Source organism: Camelus dromedarius, chromosome 23, assembly GCF_036321535.1.
Source record: "Camelus dromedarius isolate mCamDro1 chromosome 23, mCamDro1.pat, whole genome shotgun sequence".
NCBI classification, from domain to species: domain Eukaryota; kingdom Metazoa; phylum Chordata; class Mammalia; order Artiodactyla; family Camelidae; genus Camelus; species Camelus dromedarius.
Window position 1 is genome coordinate 8,135,431 of NC_087458.1, and position 22,123 is coordinate 8,157,553.

General features: G+C 51.6%; 1 protein-coding gene across 9 annotated transcripts in view; it reads right to left on the reverse strand.

The window, feature by feature from the left end:
• ARHGEF11 (Rho guanine nucleotide exchange factor 11) overlaps positions 1 to 22,123 on the reverse strand; it is a 96,682-nt gene that overhangs the window by 7,942 nt on the left and 66,617 nt on the right. For 5 of the 9 annotated variants that reach the window (XM_031436036.2, XM_031436035.2, XM_031436032.2 and 2 more), the window contains 21 exons: positions 20,447 to 20,521; positions 20,126 to 20,227; positions 18,964 to 19,062; positions 17,740 to 17,782; positions 16,496 to 16,592; positions 16,210 to 16,332; positions 13,684 to 13,707; positions 12,394 to 12,538; positions 12,023 to 12,122; positions 11,207 to 11,236; positions 8,211 to 8,337; positions 5,292 to 5,471; positions 5,156 to 5,203; positions 4,745 to 4,932; positions 4,286 to 4,432; positions 3,921 to 4,000; positions 3,688 to 3,813; positions 3,008 to 3,125; positions 1,944 to 2,122; positions 1,298 to 1,373; positions 799 to 966 (listed from right to left, as the gene is read on the reverse strand). In XM_031436036.2, coding sequence (XP_031291896.1) covers positions 799 to 966; positions 1,298 to 1,373; positions 1,944 to 2,122; positions 3,008 to 3,125; positions 3,688 to 3,813; positions 3,921 to 4,000; positions 4,286 to 4,432; positions 4,745 to 4,932; positions 5,156 to 5,203; positions 5,292 to 5,471; positions 8,211 to 8,337; positions 11,207 to 11,236; positions 12,023 to 12,122; positions 12,394 to 12,538; positions 13,684 to 13,707; positions 16,210 to 16,332; positions 16,496 to 16,592; positions 17,740 to 17,782; positions 18,964 to 19,062; positions 20,126 to 20,227; positions 20,447 to 20,521 — 2,275 coding nt within the window. The remainder of the gene's footprint in view (positions 1 to 798; positions 967 to 1,297; positions 1,374 to 1,943; positions 2,123 to 3,007; positions 3,126 to 3,687; positions 3,814 to 3,920; positions 4,001 to 4,285; positions 4,433 to 4,744; positions 4,933 to 5,155; positions 5,204 to 5,291; positions 5,472 to 8,210; positions 8,338 to 11,206; positions 11,237 to 12,022; positions 12,123 to 12,393; positions 12,539 to 13,683; positions 13,708 to 16,209; positions 16,333 to 16,495; positions 16,593 to 17,739; positions 17,783 to 18,963; positions 19,063 to 20,125; positions 20,228 to 20,446; positions 20,522 to 22,123) is intronic. The other 4 variants (XM_031436039.2, XM_031436031.2, XM_031436034.2 and 1 more) reach the window with 3 other exon arrangements.

A 22,123-nucleotide genomic window follows, 5' to 3' on the forward strand; every position in this document is an offset into this window, starting at 1 on the left:
GGAGGGGTGACTGCAGCCTGGGCCAGGGCGACAGAGCGTGGACGTGACACCCTGACCCTTAACACACAAGATGAAAGATGAAACACGAGACAGACTTGGATCTTCAGAACCACTCGGGACCCACTAACAAAAAGGACAGAGGCAATTCTGGGCCCCCTAATGTCATCTTCACAGGCACCCCTATTACCTCCCATTTTCCCAACAGTGAGGGCTGACAGGTGTATGGTGCTTAGGGTTTATAAAACTATGTCACCCGTCACCCCTTTCCATCTCCCCCCGAGGCTGGTATCACCTGCCACGTTACAGATGAAGAAAGCAAGCCCAGAGAGTTTGGTCATCTGGCTCTTACTCCGAGCCCTTCATGTACACCCTCCGCTTCTCCCTGAAGCGCTCTGAGCACTGCGCTGGGTTCTGGACTGTGGGTGCTTCCGTCTTCTGCAAGCGGGCTCTGCCCGTCACTCTTGCAGCAGGAAGGCTTGTCTGACTCTTCTCTGCCTGATCTCGTTCTTCCCAGTCCTGTTTACACATCCTCAGCCCACCCTAGGTGCCCACATCCCATCATGCCTGCACCACGTTGTCTATCTTCCTCTTAGTCCCCATCCTACCTATCACCCTCCCCCACGTTGGACCACATCCTCCTGCTTAGATGGGGCAGGGGAGGAGGGGAGGGACACAGGTGGGCTGGTAAGTTCTGTATGGCCCCAGATCGGCCCTGCCTCACCCAGAGCTCACTGGACACGAGTAACAGGGATCATGCCCTGGGGCCTGGTCCAGCTGGGACCGGCTCCTCAAGGGTACCTGTGGCCACAGAGCGGACAAGCACGGCATTGAGCTTGAGCACGGGGCTGAAGGTCTGCTTGCTGTCCGCGGCTCCCACAGCCGTCTTGCTGTGGCACTTCAGCAGCAGCTTCTCGTCCTGTTTCTGCAGCAGCACGAGGAGGTCCTCCAGCAGCAGCACGTGGAGGTCTGGAGGGGTGTTGTGCTTGTGAGGGGTGCCCCATTGCCCACTCATACCTCATTGGCACACGCGGTACCAGAGGCTGTTGGATGCCCATCCCCGGGGTCTAGGAAGCCCTTGAAACTGATGACCTCTGACTCCTTTGTTTCTGGTACTCCTTCCCCATGCTGTGCTTAAGGAGCCTTGAACTCTCACGCCCAGTCATGTTTCAAGCTGCCTCCCTGGTGGCCACCTTACTGCCCCGTTTGAGCACCAGGTTCCAGGGTTTATGATCCAGAGAAGAAGAGCCCCGGGGAAGTCCCCCAGGCTCCCTCTCAGCCCCAGCCCCCTGGCACTTACCCAAGGTCTTATCCTTGCTGATCCTCCAGGTCAGGGGCCCCTCATGGATCATCTTCCTGGTTGTAAGATCCAGGCTCTGTTAAGGGGATACCATCCATTTATTCAACAAGTATCTGAGAACCTACTCTGTGCCGGTCATTGTGCTAAGCTGCTGGGATCAGCAGTCAACAAAGAACAGTCCTTGTCCTCACACTCTTGTGGGGGACGCAGACTAGTAAAAAGACAACTATGAAGTCACGCGCCATGTGCTGTGCTGAGGGATAAACCAATGGCTCTGGCTGGGGTCTCTCCACCTCCGTTGACCACTCTCTGCTTCACCAGCCCATCCGTGCAGCTTTATTTCCTCCCAAATGACCTTTGTCTTTATCTTGAGTCCTCACTCCCATCCCCCGCTCTCTCAAGCTAAGTTCTAACATTTAGCCTTTGTTGGCAGGGCTGTCCACCCTTGTCTATCTGGGGATGGGGTGGCAGTAGTAACTGGGGCAGTATGTATTCCAGGGCCCCATCAGGCCACTCGATCACAGACAGGCCCGTGTCTCCTGCCCCCAACACTCGCTAGGTCCTGACCAGAGTTCTGCTCCTAAGGATGCCCACAAAGCACGTACGTGTGTGTGGGGCTGCTGGCGCTGCAGCCTCGGCCTCCTACCTTGAACTCCGCCGCCAGGGGGTTGCTGGCCCTCTCCAGGGAGGTGGTGTCCAGGCGTTTCTGGTAGCCCTCCAAACGGTGCCGGTTCTCTGTCTGCTTCACTGCTTCATTCACATACTTGAGAATTTCCCGGCACTGATCCCGGGCCCGGCAGAGTTTCTCGTGCTCAGAGGAGCCACCTACCAATTGGGGTAGAGAAGTGGTTAGGGGCTCCAGCCTGAGACGTCTGTCAGAGCCCGATAATGCCTGGCTACTTACAGCCAGGGTGACTGGCCTGTGGCAAACCAGCAGATATGGGTGTAGATACGCCATCCTTGCCAAACTTGGACCTTACGTGTAAGGTTAGCTTATACTGAGGGTCCTTGAATTTCAGACCACTGCTTTGAAGACACTGATAGCTCCCAGGACTTCCTGCCTAGCCCACCGCCAGCTCTACAGGTGTGGGGGACAGGAACAGGGACTGTGGGTGATGGCAATGATGCTGCCTCCCTCTGGGGACACCTGGTCAAAACAGGTTGTGATTCTTCCACTTCTACACCCTGACTCCAACGTCCCAGATTTGAGGGTCGTGAAAGGTGCTCAGGATCCCAGGGTCAGGGACCACCTGGGGCGAGACCCCCTATTGAGCATGGCCCCCCTATGCCTCCAGAGTAGCCGTGCACAGCTCTATCTTTTGTGCACTGCACATCTATCTCTGTGCAGCAGCGGGGATGAACAGGGCTACAGTCCAAACATGGCCTCTGGTGTGGGACCATGATCACTGGAGAAGCCAAGGTGCCCCCGTGTGTCAACCTGTGTCCTCTCAGATGCGTTCCTCTCATCTGCACAAAAAAGCCCCACTCAGGTGAGGCAGCCCTTACCTCCTCCTGCTCCTGAGCACCTTATTTTTGCCAATGCGTATTTACAATTGTTATCTTCTTTGAGACTGATAACAACTCAAAGATGGAGACCCCGAAGACCAGAGAGATCAAGTGACTTGCTAAGGTCACAAAGCAGGGCAGTGCCAGAAGAAGGGTGTGCGCTGTGGGCTGCAGCCCCCCCCGCCAGCTGTGTGCGAGCCCTACCCTCCGTGTGCTTGATGATGCTCTCCAGCAGCAGCGGGTACTTGGTGAGCCGCTGCATCTCGGAGATGATAAGGTCTCTAAGCTGCAGCCGCCGGCACTGAGGGTGGCTCTCGGCCTCCTAGATGGAAGGAGGCACAGAGGAAGATGTCAAGCTGGGGGAGGAGCTGGCTTATGGGCTCAGGACCCGGGGAGTGTGCAAATGCCAAATAGGTCCTATTCCCAGAGGGTCACTCAGCAATGGTGGTGGCAGCTTCTTGCTTACGTATTTAGGCAAAGGTTGGTGGGGGAAGGGAGACAACAGCCCAGGAAAGGGAAACAGTCAAACAAGCCACATAGAGCAGGTGTTATTCCCCCTTCATAGATAAGGAAACTGAGATCCATCTAAGCACATACAGGCACTAGCAGGTCAGCGGGTTTTTTGACGGCTAGTCGCATCTTGTCTTGAGAGTGGGTATGTGTCAGTGTTTCTGAAGAGGGGGCGTGAGGGAGGATGTGGATGGTGCAGGTAGTTGCTGGGTTACCCTCCTTGGTAGAGAGGAGGGGTCAAGGTGCCTGGAGCTGGGGGCCAGGAGGGGAGTTCGGGAGAGCCTGGGTGAACCGGTTAACTCTCCCCTCAGCTTTACCAAGCTGTGACCGATCTGGCTGCTCTTAGTGGCGCTGAGGGGAGGCTGAGGACACACCTGCATGAAGAGCTGGAACCGGCTCTCCTTGCGCTGCCTGGTCTTGATCAGCTCCAGGGCTATGGATTGGTAGGAGCAGAACTGCGCGGCCACCTGCTGGAGCTCCTCCCGGGCAGGGCCGTCGAACTGAGGGGCAGAACGGACAGCATATGGCTCAGGGCTCACACCGCTGCCCAGGCCAGCTCCCCCCCACCTCCTCCGCCGCCACATCCTATGGCCCTGGGCAGCCATACCCGAGCCAACATGAGGTCACTGATTTCTTTGATGATGGGGCCCTCCTCCCGGAGCCTCTTCATGGCTTCACACCAGGAATCTGGAGAAGGAGAAAAGACAGAAGTGCCTGGGGTTGAGCCATGCTGCCAGGCCCTTTGAGACAAGAGGAGGGATCTGACCACGGGGAAGGGTCTGAAAGTCATTTCACCCAGTGGGGAGCTGTAGTGCTGGCTTCAGGCTGAACAGCAGGTTCTCCCGCCAGAGAGGACTGGTGAGGGCTATCTGCTCGGGGCGCCTGGCATGTGGGCAAAACTGGATCAGAAACCTGAAGGCTGGCCGGGGACGGGGTCAGGAAGGGAGGATGGAAGGCAGGGTGGCTCCTCACTGTGGATCTCGATGAGCTCGGGCAGGTTGGGGAAGAGCCGAGCCAGCTCTTCCCGGGGCAGCAGGCCCTCCTTCTTCATTCGCTGGTAGAAGATCAGGTCCAGGACCCGGAGTGTGCGCAGATGGGAAGCCTCTGTCACAAACAGCTCTGAGCCGGGGTAGTGTCAAGGAGGGCAGAAAGACGTGGAGGAGATCGATCAGCAAGGATCTGGAATCACTACTGTGACCCCCAAACTACTGTACTTTTGGGGGAACTGAGTGCTGGTTTCAGATAGCGTGTCAACTTTTCTCTCCCCAGGAGCCAGAACTGAGGTGGCCCTTACAGGAGCTGCAACTCGGACTGGTCCCGCCCCCAGGGCCCCACCTTATTTTCTCTCTACCACCCTTTGCATCTGAGGTGCTCTCCACCCGTTCCTACACAAGGCAGAGTGCAAGCGGGGGAGGTGGAGCCGGTGCTCACCGTTAATGACCTCCTGCCGGTCAATCTCCCTCTGGCTTAGCCCAGCCACCACATCCTTGCCCACTGTATGCTGCCAGTTTTGGGCATCTGGCTCTGGCTCCAGGTCAGACAGCTGGCCCAGATCATCTTCCAGGAGGTGGGGGAGGAGGGCATCTGTGCAGAACCCCAAGTTGGGGGACTCAATGCTCCTGGGGGAAAACAGGCAGCTTGGCATCACTCAAAGGAAGAACTCAAACACGGTGTTTGTCTTTCCCTCTCCTGCCCAACCTGCTTGCCCCAGGCCCATGGGAAACCAGCGGGCCATGAAGGGGAGCTGCCCAACCAACCAGCCGCTGGAAGGTGGGGGGGGTGCAGCTGAGCATGGCTGGGACACGGATACCTAACAGAGGCACCATCTCACCCATTACTCACCTGCGGCCCATTTTGGGGGTGAAGGGAGGGGTTGGGTTCTCAAGAGACCTGTGAAGAGAATGTCAACTCTCAGCAACCCTCTGCCCCAGCCTGGTCCCGGGACATCAGTGCGCTGAGCCCCTCGAGCCCCGCTCACCTGGTGGAGAGGCTGGAGGCAGAAGACGAGGCTGACTGGTGGAGGCGGGCAGCCTCGGCAGCAGCGTCCATGTCCACATCACTGCGGGAGCGGGGTACATTCTCCGCCTTCCGGGACCGCTTCATCTCCTCCCGGCCCTTCAGGCTCTCAGAGCGGCCCAGGCGGATTTCTGAGCGCGAACTGAGGGGAAAGGGCAGGAGACCTTGGGGTCTTACATCTGGCCAGCTTTTACCTGCAGCCCCATATTAAGGGTGCGTCAGTGCTGCAGGCTCTCCTCCCCAAACACCAAACCCAGAGGACCCAAACAGCCGGCGGCAGATGCTGCTCAGAGACAAGCCACTTCTGCTGCTCTGGATTCCTCCCTCTCCCCAGCCCAGCTTGACGGACAGAGCCTCTCACCTTCCTCATGACTGGTCAGGAAGGGATCCTAACAGGAGGGTGAAATCTGGGACTAACAGAATCAGACTTGTGGGGGGTCCAAATACCAAAGACCCCGAGTGCCTGTCAGGAGAGCTGTGGACGCCAAACTCCAGCGACTACCGGGCCCCATTCTCCCTGACCCCGGGCTGTCTCGTGGCCAGTCCACCTTGCCCTCTGCTTTGGATCAGGTCAGCTCCAGTCCTAGACTCTGCCTGAGGTGGAGCTCTCCTTTTACAACATCTTCTAAGAGGGAAGCAGGGCGCTATGTCCACACATCATTTTAGCTTTCTCCCTGTCAGAAAATCCTATCTGCTGTTGGATTCCCAGCCCTCCAGCTGTGATGTGGATTTCTTCCATTCTTATCCTGACAGCATCCTTCCTAGGCTTCCAGTCCCCTCTTGGGAGAAGGGCAGCTTGGGAGGGTGCTTACAGGGGCCTGTTTACCGATGGGCAGGAACCTGCTCCCTGGCCTGTCATGCTTGGCCACTGAGTGTCTGTGGGGCTTGATGAGGTGCTGACGACTCGGAGTCGCTCTTTTTTGAGTCCTGCAGTGCATCAGCACTCTGACAGCTGGCGTCTCTGACCCCTAGCTGCCCCAGGATGGTGGCTCCCCCCCGTGGCCCTGCTGGGCTGGATCTTTGCTGACATTATTACTAATCTGCATCCTGCTCTGCCTCTAGGACCACAGAAGGCCTGGAGAGTCTGGAGGGCTCTTAATAGCACAGCAGGTTGCTGCAGCGAAGGAGCCAAATGGCTTGGTCTCCATTCATCAAGTCTCTCTGAACTGCGGGAGGATCTAAATGCAGCTCCCCCTGGGTCCTGAGGGTTTGTCTGCAGGGTCAGAAACTACACTGCCAGCTAATGACCTACTGAACTCACCCCCTAGAGTCTGCTCGCACATTTCCAACACACGCTAACTCAAAACACCTTCCCAGTGCCCATGGCACATCACAGAGCAACAAACCTCGTGCAATGAGGCTACTAGGGCCGCAGGGCTAAGCACCTTCTCTCAAGGACCCAGAAGTGAGTAACACTCTCACCAAGGAAGGAGGCTTAGAACCCACCTCTGACCAAAAATGCCTAGAGTACTGCCATCTAGATTCGGGGGCCTGTTACCCTTGGTTAATTTCTCCCACAACCTCTGACCCTCCCTGCCGCTGACGCCATTTCTCCTAACACTGTCGGCGAGCTTATAATCATCAAATCCAAATGCTTCTGCTGAGAGTAGACTTAGGATCCTAATGAATGTCTTAGGGCAAATTTACTGAACAACTTCAAGAATACAAGTTTGCAAATGGTGTCAAATATTTTCTCCAAATGTTGATATCTTATAATTGTATGTTTGCACATCTGTAGGATCATGTCTACCCCAGCAATCATATCATCTGTGTATTTAATTTACCCAGTAATATTAGAACTTAACCTCCCACCCCCACACAAATCTAACCTTTATCTTCCCTAAACCTTTGTTAATTCTCACTATGGCAAAATCTTTTAATATATATTAAGCCTATAAAGGCTTAGTATAAACAGAAAGGAGTAACCGTGCATACAGACAGGACTGTTTGACTTCTAGTTTGGTAACTAGTTATTTCAGGGGTGAAATGCTTTGCCTGTCCGGGCTGCTACACACTGACTTGTGTCTGCCTTTAGTCCAGCTCAGCAGCAATCAGACGCGAGTGCACACAAGAACTACTTTTGTATACATAAGGCCACATTTACTGTACCAGGTGGGACTTAAGGAATTTGCAAGGATGTTTCTGACTACAGGCAGTTTTCACTTTAAGTGCTGGCTGTAGAATTTTAGACAGGACTTGATGGCTGTCATGCCACAATCAAGAACAAGTCCAAGAGTATGTTTCAATGTCAAAGAAGGGTTCCTCTTAGAACCTGGCCAGAGATGGAGAACATGAGAGATGCCACAGCCTCAATTCCCCTTTTCCTTCTTGAAAGGAGAAGAGCAGCGTGTTTTGAATCAATGGCCTTTGTATCTCTTTGCCAGGATGGACATCAGATGCCCAGGTTATATTGTCTGCCTCTGAAGCACCCAGCAGAATCTCATCTCTAGCTCGCTTCTTCATGGGCACCGAAGACCGGCTTTAGCCTGACTTCCTTACTTCCCAGGATTTCCCTTTGGCCCTCTGTAGTCTTCTCTAGCCTTGTCCTTCAGGGTTTTCCGACTAGCTGCTTTATAACATAGTCTAGCTCATTCTTGGGGTGGGGACGTTGGAGTAACTAGGGAGTGAATCCAAAGGAAAGCTTAAAGGCATATGGTTCTTAGACTGGAAGGTCAGGGGCCCTGCTCGCTCCTTGGCTGGCCTGATCACCTACATATAGTATGTCTTCTTCTGAAGATACCTGGGTGGGAAGGTTGAGGGAGCCTTATAGTCTGGGGGTGGGGGTGGGGGTAAAGTAGCTGGCATCAAACCCTAGCTCCAAAGCTCCAAGCCCACGCTTCCCTCCATGGGCAGCTGGCAGGCCCCGTCCAGCCACTGCTACCTGTCACTCTCCAGCAGGTCCTCGGGAAAGCTCCCTGTGGAGAGTCGCTGCGTCCCAGGCTCTGGGGCGTCGTACTGCTGATTGTTCTCAAAGTGCTGAATGATGTTCCTCACGTTGCCTGGTTTGACTGGAAGCAGAAAGATAATGAGAGACACTCTGCTTCCTGTTCGGGGACGACTTCTTAGGGCCCTCGCTCCCCTCTAGCCCAGAAGACAGCGATGAGCAAGCATGGATGAGAACAGCGTGGGGCTGAGGGTTGGGAGACAGGGTCGAGCCCTGGCTCCCCTACTACACAGCAGGGCACGGGCAGTCCCCCCACCTTTCTGGGTCTACTCTTCCCTCAGATGCAAAATGAGAGGGTTTGGGAGTACATTTGCTGTGGATATCTCTTCTGGCTCTCACATTCTTTATTACAATGACTCTCATGCTTGAAAATCCTGACCAGGTTTTCCCCAAGAGCCATATATACATAAAAAAAATAGCCAGGAAAACCAAAAACACAACTACCTGGAATTTGGTCATGTTGCCAAATTAGACCAAGTATTTTTCAAATTTGTACTACTTTTGGAGTTCACTATTTCTGTTTTTAACTTGACTCTCCTTCCTGTTCTTTCTACCCCCACCCCTGCCTCTATCATCAAAGAATCACCCTTCATTACCAGTGAGGGGGGTCTTAGAAGAAACAGAGGAGAGATGTCACTCTCTGACATTCAAATTGGAGACGCTTTTCAAAGCTAAGACAAAAGAGAGCTGTTCTTGTTCAAAGAAACAGAAAGGGCAGGTTAGAGAGTAAAAAGTCACAGGTGATGATGCCATGTTGAGACCCTGGAGAAGAAGGCTCAGGCCCAGGGGCTCAGTGGCTCCCATCTTCAAAGTCGATTAGCTCAGCTCCAGGTCCAGGATATCAGCACAGGAGCTGGGCTAGAGATGCTGCTCTGCCTGGGCCAACAGGGAGGGTAAGAGGGACGGGGAAGGAAGGCAAAATACCCCTGGGCACCAGGCCCTGGTCCTAACCACACTAACCAGAGATTCTAATATTAACAAACACAAACTTACAAATCTCTCTGTCTCTAAACGGGAGATTCATGAGAAAATCTCCAAGCCAGAGGAAACAGAGAAACATTTAGTTGGCTTCTTCAAGGCTCACATCCTTTAGACAGGTAATGTTTTTCTAAAACTGCAAATCAGGTGGCTGTGTGTATGTGTTAGAAGTAGAGGTTGTTACCATCACTCCCATTTTGGAGATCAGGGTCAGATCTACCTGTCCCAGACTGAATGTGCATCTGGGCCTTGAGGCAACTGCAGGAGCCAGGGTCAGCTGTGCAGCCATGGCCCTGTGCATCCCTGGCTGGGTGATGATGCGGGAGTCTGGGAACACCCCAGGCGGAGCCTACTGTTCCCTCTGACATGGGCCACCTGGAAAATGCCCAGTTGTTCCTGGGACATAGTTACACCCTAGCTGTGACAAGAAGCAGGTGTGGCCCTGAGATTTGGTATAACTGAATAACCCAGAGGAACAGGGGGAAAAAACAGGTAGAAAGAAACACATTTTGAAAAAGAATAAAGTTTTCACCAGTAGCCTTTGCTCTCCTTGAGGCTCCAATGAAACTAAATAAATAAAAGTGAATTATACACTGTTACTAACAATCAAACACTTTCACTAAGAAACAAGGGCAATAGCTGTTGATCCTAAACGGCAAAGCTCTCAATACTGAGGCTTTCTAGCTTTGGTGGGTGTTTGGTCTTCAGATATAGATACAGATTTGCCTGATGTCCTGAGAACTTGAGAACATCAAATCAAGTCGTGAAATTACAATAGAAAGATCCACCTCAAAGAGGCGGTGACTACCCAGCACCCTTATCCTGCTCTTGGGATTGGCAGTTCCACCCTGGGTGTTCCTGTCTACTCTCGGGCTGACACAAGGCCAGCAGCCTGGGCAGGGCTGCTGCTTGCCTCACGCCTGCCTCGGGCAGGGCAGACAGGCGGAAGTATGTGTTAAGAACTAAGGGCCTGGATTTCAAGGCCATTCTTTTATTTTTTCCGTTGTTTTATATAGATTTCCCTCCAATAATTCTTTATTTTTATTGTTTAAAATATCGTAACAAGCCTAGGAATTTAACTTGAAAAAAATTTTTGAAGATTATTTTAAATTGTTACTTTATGTAAAATGAATTACAGCAACAGATTAATTTCCTGATCGCATCTCACTGCTATCTCTCCCCTGGGTTTATGATAGAACCTAGAAAATATTAATCACTTAATTGTATGCCTGGGGACCTCACTGATGGGAAATGAACCTGCTCAGTTCTAGGTTCTGACTTTCTTTGGGGTAGTGTGTATTAGATGTATTTACTTTTATTCATGGATTCTAGAAGATATTAGGTCCTCTAATGTACATACGTTAGGGTTGTTCTTTTCAACTGAAGCAGTGACTGTGCTGGCAAAGTTAAGAGTCAAAAGAGATGGGAGGTACTGTAGTGAAGGGCTCAAGCAAAGAAGATGAGAGAAATTAAAATACCCCAAAGAAAAATTGTTAGAGACCCATTATTTACCAAAGAAACCCCCAAATAACCTTCAAAAATGGGGATCTTTGTCATTATTTCCATTGAAAACAAAAACCTGAGGAACCTGGGCAGGACATTTCAACATGCGAAGGTTTCCCTCATTTACAGAGAGCCTTGGGCTTTGGGAGCCTCACCCACGGAGAGGTGACAGAAGGGAAGAGAAAGGCCTTGGGCTGTGGAACAGTCTCAGAGGGCCTAGAAGGCTGGCCTCTGCCGGCACCCAGCGTGAGGGTGGGAGACCCTGGGCAGGGGTGTGTGTCACACAGAGCTTTAGCAGCATGGAGGAACATGTAAGAGGAATGGAGTGAGGAAAGGGAAGGAGCCAGGACAGGAGGAGGTGAAGAAGGAGAGGGAAGAAGGGCAGACAGGACTTGGGAAATGGAAACTCAATGCTAATGCAAAGAAAAACCCAAAGAAAATGGTCCTTTTACCTTCCACAGGGGACAAGGGAATATGAAATGCTAAAAGAAAACAAACAAAAACAAAAGTAAACCATGAAAAGTCAAATCAATGTTTCAAGAGTCAAAATAAAAATTACATCAAGCTGGAAAATGAAAGGTAGTGGTAAAAATCAGGGCTGATCTAGCTGAGTCCCCTCCTGCCCCCCGTCCCCCAAGGCAGCAATCTCAGGAAAGGCAGCAGGCCCACTCCAAGGCCCTTCCCAGATTCCCAAGACTAATCCTGGGGTCTTGAGGTAACAACTGGGAGGGCCAGCAGCAACTTCCAAACAGATGAAACACAGCTGGGAAGAGATTGGTGACAGGATCAAGGCAGGTGTGGGTTACTGATGGCATGAGGGGAGCCTCTGGGTCATAAACCTGCCCCCTTTCCATCTAGTTCTGCTTAACAGTAACTCAAACCCTCCATCAAGGGCCCATAATTGCTCTCAACACACAGGCCCTCAGATATACAAATACCAAGCATTGGGGTGAAGGGGGCATTGGCTGTCAACAGAGCAATCGTACCAAGGCGGAAATACTCCTCTGAAAGGCTGTTTAGTATCTATGACTGGCTCTGAGTTCCTAGACCCAGGGACTGGCACAGCCTCCTTGGCTCTGAAGAATTTATCTGTACCACCTGAGCTGGCACTGAGTGTGGCAAGGGGAGATGCTTTAGCACTGAGAGGAAGCTGCAGTCTCAGAGTTTGGGCCTGTGGCTCTCAAAAGCACAGGAAGACCCTCCGCCAACATACTGGCCTGTGAAGGGGCCGAACCCCTGCCCAAGGTGGTTGTTCCTGAAATACTCACTGCTCTGGGAGGAGCTTTTGGGCTTCCCGATGTACTTGAGGATGGGGTTTCGCTTCTTGTCCTCCAAGGCATCCTTTTCTTTCTTGGAATTACTGCTCTGCTGAAACAAGAGACACTAGGGTTTGAGGAAGGTCCCAGTACCCAGCCTGGGTCACTAATCACCCTGCGACTGACCCTAAGACTGTCCCTAAACAAGTAACTGGAAAGCACACTCATGCTTGTCCCCTAAACTGGCACATTTGCTTCTGGCCTGAGACTGGAGGAAGGGACAGCTGCTCTAGTCTGGGGATTCTCAACGACTCCACGTCCAAAGGCAGCAGCACAAGCAGGTAACTGCACCAAAGGATGACTTTTCAGGGAAGCTCTGTCACCTTTTTGGTCTTTGGGAAGAAGGGAAGCCACTTGTCCTTGTCAGGAGCAGACTGGGCCTTCTCGGTCGTGTTGGAAGGTCGTGGCTCTCGAAGACGGATCCCCGCATGGCTCATGTAGGTATTGAGGGCGAAGTCCATGGGGGCGCTGTAAGGGAGGAACCCAGGGCAGTGAATCAGAAAGCGCGAGTTACGTCCCTGCCAGCCGGAGGAAGGGCCAGAACTCTGCTCCACCGGGTCTCCTCACCGCCACCCAGTGGGGTGGGGAAGGGCCAGGGCATTCAGGGAGGCCAGGAATACTCAAATGGGACAGCAGGCAGAAGCCGGCGAAAGCCTTGGCTGGCACGACTCCCCGGAAAAACCATATTCTTTTCCTACAGAGAGCTCTTCCTAACCAGGGGACAGTGGTCACTGGAAGGACATGTCAGTTCCCCAAAACAAGCAGACAAGCCACGGGCAGGCCTGGAGGACCGCTGAGGCCCACAGATAATACATGGGGGGTGGGGTGGCAAAGGGATGGGGAGAAATGTCAACTGGTTCGTCCCTGTAAGTACAGGTAAGCTGCGTTTGCCACCTCCCAGCCCCAGTACAGGGAGGAAAAGAGGAGAGGATCTCTCAGGTACCTTCCAACTGCCACAGATGAAACTGTCCAGAGCTCTGTGTTTAAAAATGTATTTGGCTCTTAATTCAGCAGACAGATTATCCACTTTGTGGATTCAATGAAGCAAATGCTTTGGCCCTGGCTTTCCTCTCCTCTGAAACAGACTTCTAACCCCATCTTCTCTCCCTTATTAAGTGTGTGTATGCTCAAAGAATGCATACTCATCTGAACACTGGCTGCTGAGAAACAGAGATGCATATAGGCTGCAAAAAAAAAAAGAAGAATGTGCCAAGAGAGGAAACATGTAGGACCCCAGCTCCCTCTGTAGGTGCTGCTAACACAGGCTGATTCTGTCACTGCTACTTCTCTAGGTGGCTTAAGAGAAAGAAGCAGGGAGGCAGACACAGGGCTAATGTGGGTGGAGAGGAGCTCAGGAACGGGAATGCTGGGAATGCTGGTGGCTTGGTGTCTTCTCACTGAGGAGACCCATGTCCCAGGCAGTGGTCCCCAAGCATCAGGGCCTGGACCTCACGACCCCCTTTCTTTATGGTTACATAGACACTTGGGAACTAAACTTGGACAGACCATGATCCTATGACACTGGGGACTCCCCCGTGGTGGGCAGAGATGCAAAGCCCAGTAGCTCAACCCCATTCCTGCCCACCTTGAAACCACACCACAGACTCACTCACCTCCTGTCTTCCTCGTATTTGGACCTGGAACAAAAAGAAAGAACAGATGACTCAGATTGCAAAGGCAGAGGCTCGTCTGCCGTGTGGAGACTGGGAGGAGGGTAAGTTCTCTCTCAGAAAAGGGGGGGTGGCGGGGAGGGAGGAGGGAAGAGGATGATAAAAGGTCAGACTCAGACTCTTGGTCTCAGCTCTGGAGCCAGCTTGGGGCTCAGGAGGTGAGGGCTCTCACTTCCTTGAGGGAGTCAGTTCACACAGAGAGATGACAAGGATGAGGACGATGAAGATGATGTCCTTCTAGCTAAAAGCAAGTGGAATGTGGCAAACAGAGCTTCTTGCTTGGTATCTGTTTCAGCTTCTGAAGTTATTATGGAGGACAAGGTTCCTCCTTGTGTTCACCTAGAACTAAATTAGAAGGGCTGGGCTGGGCTGACACTGAGGCAAAAGGAAAAGTGAGAGAGCAGAGATCACTCCTTGAGACCTGATTCAGAGGAACCTATTTAAAAGAAAAGAGGTAAATGGGAGCAGCGATTCATATTTGCATGTTCACTATGGGCCAAGCAGCATTCCAAGCTATTTACATGTATAATATTTACACTTAGAATAATCCATGAGTACGTACTATACCTCCATTTAACGAGGCTGAAGCTTCATTCCTTTACATAGAAGCCATTATAAGCAGTGTCTATGCTGTCAATAATAATCCTGTATAGCACTGTGGTGCCTATGATCTCAGAATAGGCTCGGTCAGGTTTTGCCTCCATCCCTGGAGTGGTTGGGGTGATTACAGCCATCTGACCACTAGGGAAACTAAGGCCCAGAAAGATTTAGGGCTTGGCTGAGTGGGAGGGTTGTTTTCAAAGACCGTGCCCTCCCTGCGTGACCTCATCTAGTCTCAGTCCCAAATTGGAACTCTTATCAAATGCCAGATTCATATATGCAGCTGCCTACTCGAATCTCCAGTTTGACGTCTACAGAAGATCTTAGATTCTGACACGACTGAAACTGAGCCCCTTATTTTCTACCACAAACTGCTCCACACACAGTTGTTCCTAACTCGACTGATGGCACTTTTGTCCTTTTAGTCATTCAGGTAAAAACTATGGAGTCGTCTTTCATTTTTCTTTCTCTCACATTGTATACATCAATTTTTAGAAAATCCCCTTGTTGGCTTTATTGTCAAAAAATACCTAGAGGTGGCCTCTTTCCACAACCTCCATGGCCACTGCTCTGGTCCGAGCCCCTGCTGCATGGATTCCTGCAACTGACCTCCCTGTCTGGAACCCTCTCTTGCTCTCCCACCAGCTTCCACCACACGAGTCTGTCAAGGCTCCAATGCCTCCTCATGCGCTGAGAGAAAAAACAACAGTCAGTCACGGGCTCTGTGAGGCTGGTCCTCCTGCTCTCTGCCGTCACCCTGCTCTGGCCCCACTGGTCTCCCACTGCTTCTCAAAGCACATTCTTACTTTGCCCTGGCTGTTCCCTCTGCCTGGGGTGCTCTTCCCCCAAGATGTTCCCAAGGATGACCACTACCCCCCTCTTTCTCAGCTGTCCAAATGTGACTTTCTCAATGAGACTCTATTTATTTAAAATTGCAACCCACTGGCTCACGTGCTCCTGACCCTCCTCGGCCTGCTCTATTTCCCTCCTTGCCAGCACTTAGTATTTTCCAAGGAATGATAAAATTCACTCATTTATTATATACTGCTTTCTCTTCCCAAGATAACATAAGCTCCATAAGCATCGGTGTTTGTTCACTAATGTACCCAAGGAGCCTAGTACAGTGCTCAGCACCAGAGGGGACACCATAAATATGTGCTGGATTGAAAAACCAGCATTAGTGGAGACTACAGAGAGTGTCGAGCCCAACTTTTGTTATTGTAGATGAGACCAAGGCAGATGAAATGGCTTGTTCAAGGTCACACAACTACTGTTTGGAGAAGCAATGCTGGGGTGAAAATCTACCTCTACATCTGGAAGGGTTCCCACAAAACACAGAGTCATCCCAGGTGCCTGGGAAAATTTAGAAAAACAGGACTGGAAAAAGGCAATGCCAGCAGTTGTGCCAGAAGCTTCTCAAGAAGTTCAGTTAGGTTAGTCCTCTGATGTGATTAGTTAAAAATGGTTCAGTTTTCACCAGTCCATTCTATTTGTCTCCTGAAGGAACGGCATCCACTGGTGACACACAGCATGGCTCTCACCGTCAGCATCAGATACGATCTTAGCGGCGGGAAGGGAGAACGGTCAGGAAGAGGCTAGGCAGGGGAGGCAGAAAGCTCACAGCGTTGCTAGAGCCAGTGGTTTGTCATAACAATCAAATTACTGTCAGGAGCCCCGGGCTCTGCAACTCCCTTGAAATTCTTGCAGCCCCAGCCTGAGAAATGCAGCAGGAGGGCCAGACTCTCCCCATCTTTCGAGGAGGAAAACCAGGCAAGAAGTGGAAGAGGGGGAAAGGCTGGGAAACAGACCCACAAACTATGTCAATCTGTTCAGCATGTTCAAGGGGTGGGAGTGGGACTGGAGACTTACAGGATATCTCCTAGGGCAGCCAGCTGCTTCTCGGCCACTTGGCGCTCACGGAGAGGGTCCCCATCCAGGTCCAGCAGGTCATTCTCACCATACAGGCTGCCCAGCCCCAGGGTGCGCTTTGTTCTGAGCCAGAGAGACACAGAGAAAGAAACAAATGTACATCAATGCTTGACAGAGTGAGGCACACGTACGTACACACATAACGTAGACATACACACCATGGGGGAAAGACAAAGGGCGAGGAGGCAGAGGGGAGACAGAGCAGGAGGGTGGGGCTCTGGGCAACCTGTAGTCGTGGATCTGCTCCTGGATCTCCGGCATGGCCGCCTCCTGAGCCTCACAGAGAACAGCGCGGATGTCCTCACCGCTCCGCAGGCGCAGGTCTGTGGTGGGAGCCGAGGGAAGACAGAAAGGGGAGGGATGTCGGGGAGGCGGAGGTTACAACTGCTGAGCATCTCAAAGCCTAGCTCCCTGTGGCCACGGGAGGGGCGGCTGGCTCCCTGCCCTCCTGTCAGCCAAAGGAAGTGGAGGAGGCCTGGATCTACCAGGTCATTCCTGAATTCAGGACTGGAATCCTGATGTCCAAGTCCAAACCAAGGACAAAAACATTTTCGGGACGTTCTATGCTCCATTAAGTGGGGAAAGAGTAAGGCCCCTCTCTGGATGTGTCCAGATGCTGCCCTCGGACATCAAATGCAAACTAAGAGGCTCATCCCCCTCCATCACCCCAGGCCCAGCTCACAAGGCTGAAAAAGGCAAGCACTCCCCATCAGAAACTGCAAGGTGTCTCTCCTGTCCCTGCGTCTAGCTTCACTCAGCGGAGGCCAAGTCCCTGGTTGCCCCTCACTCTGCTTTGGAGCAAGCCCTGTGCCCTTCAGCTTTCCTCCCTGTCATCCAGGCCTGTGAAGCACCTCTTTTCGAAGGCAGCTTTGAACGTCTAACCTCTAGGAAGTTCCTGTGACCAGCCTCCCAGACTGACATCCTCTTGACCGCCACCCTCAGCTCTTCTTTCTACTTTCATGACTTGAGAATGAGAAGGGAGCAGAGCAGTCACCGGGCTCACTGGGTCCCCACTGTGTATTAGGTAAGGAGCTTACACAAACAAAAGCAGAAGAACAAAAACACTCCAGAGATTCTGACTCTGCAGATGGGGTGGAGTGAGGCCCTGGTTTCTGAATTTTTAAAGCAGCAGTCTCCAAGGGATCCTGCTGGTCACCAGACTTAGGAATCCCATCTTCTCTTTGTACAGATGAGCCAACCAAGGCCCAGAGAGGTCATACAGAATATCGGTAGAAATGAGCCCCTGCCTCCGAAGTCGTGTCTCCCGTGACAAGGGAGAGGCAGAGTCTGTCCCGCCTGGGCTTGTCCATAAGCTACAGTGAGGGGTCCTGGAGGAACTGTCCCTATTTCCCCCGATCAGAGGACGGCTGCCCAAGGCAGGGACTATGTTCTCTGTTCCCTAGAGCCTCCTGAGGGCCCCACGCAAGATGAGCACCAAGAGGAGACTAACTGACCAAGGAGCCAACTTACCAATTTCGGCCTGTAGCATCTCCGGGACCTTCACTCTCAGAGGCTGAAAAACAGAAGAGCAGGGCAGAAGTGGTGAGGACGTGGGAGGTACTGTGCAGAGGCGAGGAGGGCTCTGGAACACCGCCTTTCCCCTTTCCCCTGCAGCTACCCCAGCCTCCACTCACTGCTCTCCAACTGAATCTAGGTTGGGGATTTTGAGAATGGAATCTGAGGCTACAAGGCAAGCTGGGACTGTATTCGGAGGCTGGTACATGCAGTTTTCCCCACTCTTATTTCAAGGACATCAGGGTGCGTGGAATGGAAAGGTTCCAAAAAGTGAACCGGTGCCAATTCGGCAGCAAGGGAGAAATCCTTGTGAGGCGATTTGATGGGCTTCCCCTCGCCTCGACTCCCATGGGAAAGCTGGCCTTACGTCACCAAGTCCTCCAGTGAGCGCCGTGCCTGGCTTTGGCTTTACGAGTACCTGACAGCTGGATCCTGGGCTGGTTCCACAACCACCGACAGGGAACAACTGGTGGCTCCAGCCTCCTTACTTAAGACCCACTGAAGGGGGCAAAAATGAAAATCCTGAGGAAAACCAATTTCTTTCCCAATCTCATTAGTCCTCGCAGCTGATTGCCAGATGAGTAAAGTCATTTTGGAATTAGTTTAGTTGATTAGATTGGAGTCTGAGATGGGAACTGCCCTCTGCAGGCCAAGGTGCTGTTGCCACCGGATCCCGGACACATCCTTGGGAACCACGTCCAGATGCAGTGTGCTAACCGGCCCCAGGTTCTCTAGGGTGCCCTCCCTCTGAATGCTGCCTTTGGACAGTGACAGCAAGTCATGCTGAGCTTCAGAAATCTGGCCTCATGTCATGGCCCACGGATTTCTATCGTCTGATGCCTCTGGGCCTCCATTTCTTTGTCCCAGGGATGGGCAAAGCAAGGAGGGCTGAAGGGAACCAGGACACTGATCCAGGGGAGAGTGGTTAGGATTTGGTGCCAAGTTCTTTCTCCAGACACATCAGAGAGAGGCAACGTGCAGTCTACCCTGCTACATGTGGAACAAAGGAGCTATAAGAGAGGATATCAATCTTGAGAGAGCGCAGCTAAGTACAGAATCCAGGAATCCTCTGTAAGAACTTGTCTCCATCTGGCCTGAATGTCTTGCTTAGTTCTCCCTCTGCCTCTGAGTGGTCCAAACAATATAATAAAATTGTAATCCAATTTCTGATTGCCTTACCGCATTTTTCTCTAGGAAGATATTCCAGATGTCTTTTCCCAAGCTTCGGGAATCCTTGGGGTTTGTCTGCTGATAGACTTCTGCACACAAGTAAAAAAGCTAGGAGAGAGAAAATGGGTTAGAGCGGAGATTCTCAACCCGGAAAGGCTGTGCCCTCCGGGGGACAACCAGCAATGTCTGGAGATGTTTTTTATTGTTACATCTGCAGAGGTGCTACTGGCATCTAGTGGGTGGAGTCCAGTGATGCAGCTAAAGACCCTGTGATGCACCTGACAGCCCCCACAATGAAGAATTCTACGGCTCAAAGCGTGAGTGGCGCTGAGGCTGAGAAACCTGGCTTAGAGCGTTTCAGGAACCTGTGATAGATAATCCTCACCCCTTTGCGCATGCACCCACCCCCGCCAACACAATCACTCCCCAGCTCTGCACCGTCTCCACATCTGGCATTTTGTCTTGTACTGCTTATCTGCTGTTTTTAAAGGTTTGTGTTTTATTTCTCTTGCACTGTTCCTGGTCTTCAGGAATGCTTCTGAGACACCAGCACTTGGGACTTATACACAGGTGTTCAATGAATAGCTAATGGACGCTGACTCTGGCTTTTAACAGTGGTATCGCCAGAAAGGAGAAAGAGCAGTGCATGCTTCGGGCAAGAAGTTTATGCTGAAAAACACAACAGCAGCCTCTCTCCTTTCATCTCCCTTTCTTTCTAAGCAGCCGAGCAGAATGACAGAAACTCGTAAGCCTGCGGGCTCCGACAGTGTTGCAGGGTACCCTGACCTCCATCCCCTCACTGTCTTTCTTGTCATCACCTTCAGATTGAAGACTTTTTATCACCTTGCTCCTCTGCCAAGCTTTCTTGTAGTAACAACTCCACACAGTCAGTCTGTATCCACTTTCATTCAAAAAACCTAGAAAGACCATCTCCTCCAAGCTGACCCAGAATGACAGCTTTCTTGGCCTAGCTTTTCCTGCTCCTCCCTGAGCTATCTATGTAGTCAGCAGCGAAGCATCCCTTCCACCTAGGTTGCATCTTTTTCTCTGTTTTCTCTCTGTCCTTGAGATGCCTAAGTGCACCCATGGACCTGACCTAAGACATCCAGAGAGCAGGGACAAGGGCCAAGCACAAGCAGGCACTCAATCAAGGCAGACACTTGTGACTTACCAGGGGGCTGGGGTCTGCCTGTGAGAAGATGTACCGTAGAAAAACCCCCAGGTGAGCTGGCCGTGACTTAAGTTTCTCAAAATCCTGGAATATGATGTCGCTCTGGAAGGCAGAAGGACGGGAAGGGCTGGGGGGCACAGAGGAAGGGCACAGCAGCACCGCCTGTCCCAGCTGAGCTCCCATGCCTTCCGCCCTCCAGGGCTGCTAAGCGCGGCCCCCTCCCCCGCGCTCCCGCACAGCTGGTGCCAGTCCAACCGCTTCTAGTCTGGAGCAGCTGGTGCGACAGAGAATGATGAAAGGAAAAAATCAGGAAACCGTTACCTCGTTGTTGAAATAACCCGGGTCATAATCTTCCTCTGGGCCAATAATTAAAGGCTTTGGGCTTTGATCTACACCCTAGGGGAGAGAGTCAAGTTGTAGAGATGAGCGGTTAGAGGGTAGGGGTCCAGGCCAATCAGTGAAGTCTGTTTGGTAACGAGTCAGCGCTAGCGAGGAAAGCCACACAGGCCTGGTAGACACTGGCATCTCACTACCACCCCCAAATCTCAGAGAAGAGAAAAGATGATTTCCACTTGCAGGAAGGCAACTGCTTCTGGGTGGGGCAGGGCAGACGCAGAGCAGCCTGTCACATGACGTATGAAGATGGGAAGTGAGAGAAAGTGCTCTCTTCCTGTTTGTGAAAGATCTGAGGAGGGAGTGGCAGCCTGCAAGTAAGGACCTAGAGCTCCTGCTGGACTGCTGGGCTCCTCCCGCAGTGCCCCCACCCCAAACACACACCCTCCCAATCTAGGCCTTCCACAGTGCTCCTCGACAGTTACTGCGTGCCCCTGACCTCTGCCCCGACCCCTGCCCCTGACCTCTGCTGTAGTCCAGCTCTGCCTCCTTGAGCGAAAGGGGATGGAGCTGATCCTTCTCCCACTCTATTGTCACCACTTCCCCTGTCTGCTCAAGAATCCATGGTGGATCCCCATTACCTGTCTGAAATCCAAACTTCTTAGCTTGGCTTTTCTCTCTATTCCCCTTATGCCATCGATTAGGCATGTTGAGAGATTTCACACTGTATAAACTTTTCAGATACTTCACTGGACAAACCTTTCCCCTAAAGCTTCCTTGAGCTTTCAAAGTTTTTCTACCAACTACACCTTTCACTCAATTTGATCAACCTCATTTTCAGTGATTCCCCAACAAGGGCTGTGTTCTGGAACCTACTTAGGGCAGGCATTACTCGTAAGTACTTTTTCCCAGGCCTGAGACACCCTCTTACTCCACCTTCTTCAGGGGCTTTTCCTGACAGTTCCTCCCTGACACTCCTCACTCATTTTTGTTCTTCTGGGTATTTACAGACTGTATGCTCAGAATGATCGAGTACAGAACATGGGAGACCCGGAAGGCAGCTCAGCGGTCAGAGTCCAGCACTCACTTATAAATGAAAAAAGTGAGGCCCAGAGAGACTGAATGGCATGTTCAAAATTGCAGTCAGGCCCGATGTGCTGGATCTGTATTTCTCGAACACATCCTCAACTCCTATCCTCCTCTCCTCCAACACCCTAGTCCCTGAATCCCATGGGATCCAGGATCCCCAAGGGGTGTTGGATGACCACTTCCGGCTCTACTTGGCTCTCTAGTGAAACCTGAAAGCACTAAGTTTTTGCTTATTTGCAGAGAGGATTTGTTTAAAAAATTTTTTTTTTTACAAATACATAGTTTTTCTGATTGCAAAAGCAGAACATGCTTATCATAAAAAAACCCAACAAATACTGCAGAATTACCTAACAAAGTGAGAGTTCCCTATGATGCCACCCCCAGCTGCTGACAGTTTCATGAATAGTTTAGATTTCCAACTCTGCTCTTACTAACATAGATTATTATTAAGAAACTGGAACTATACTGTATTTGCTCTTATCACTCAAAAATAGCAATTTAAATTTGACACAACAATGTAAAATGACTATCACTCAATAAAAAAAGTAAAAAAAAAAATAAAAATAAAAAATAGCA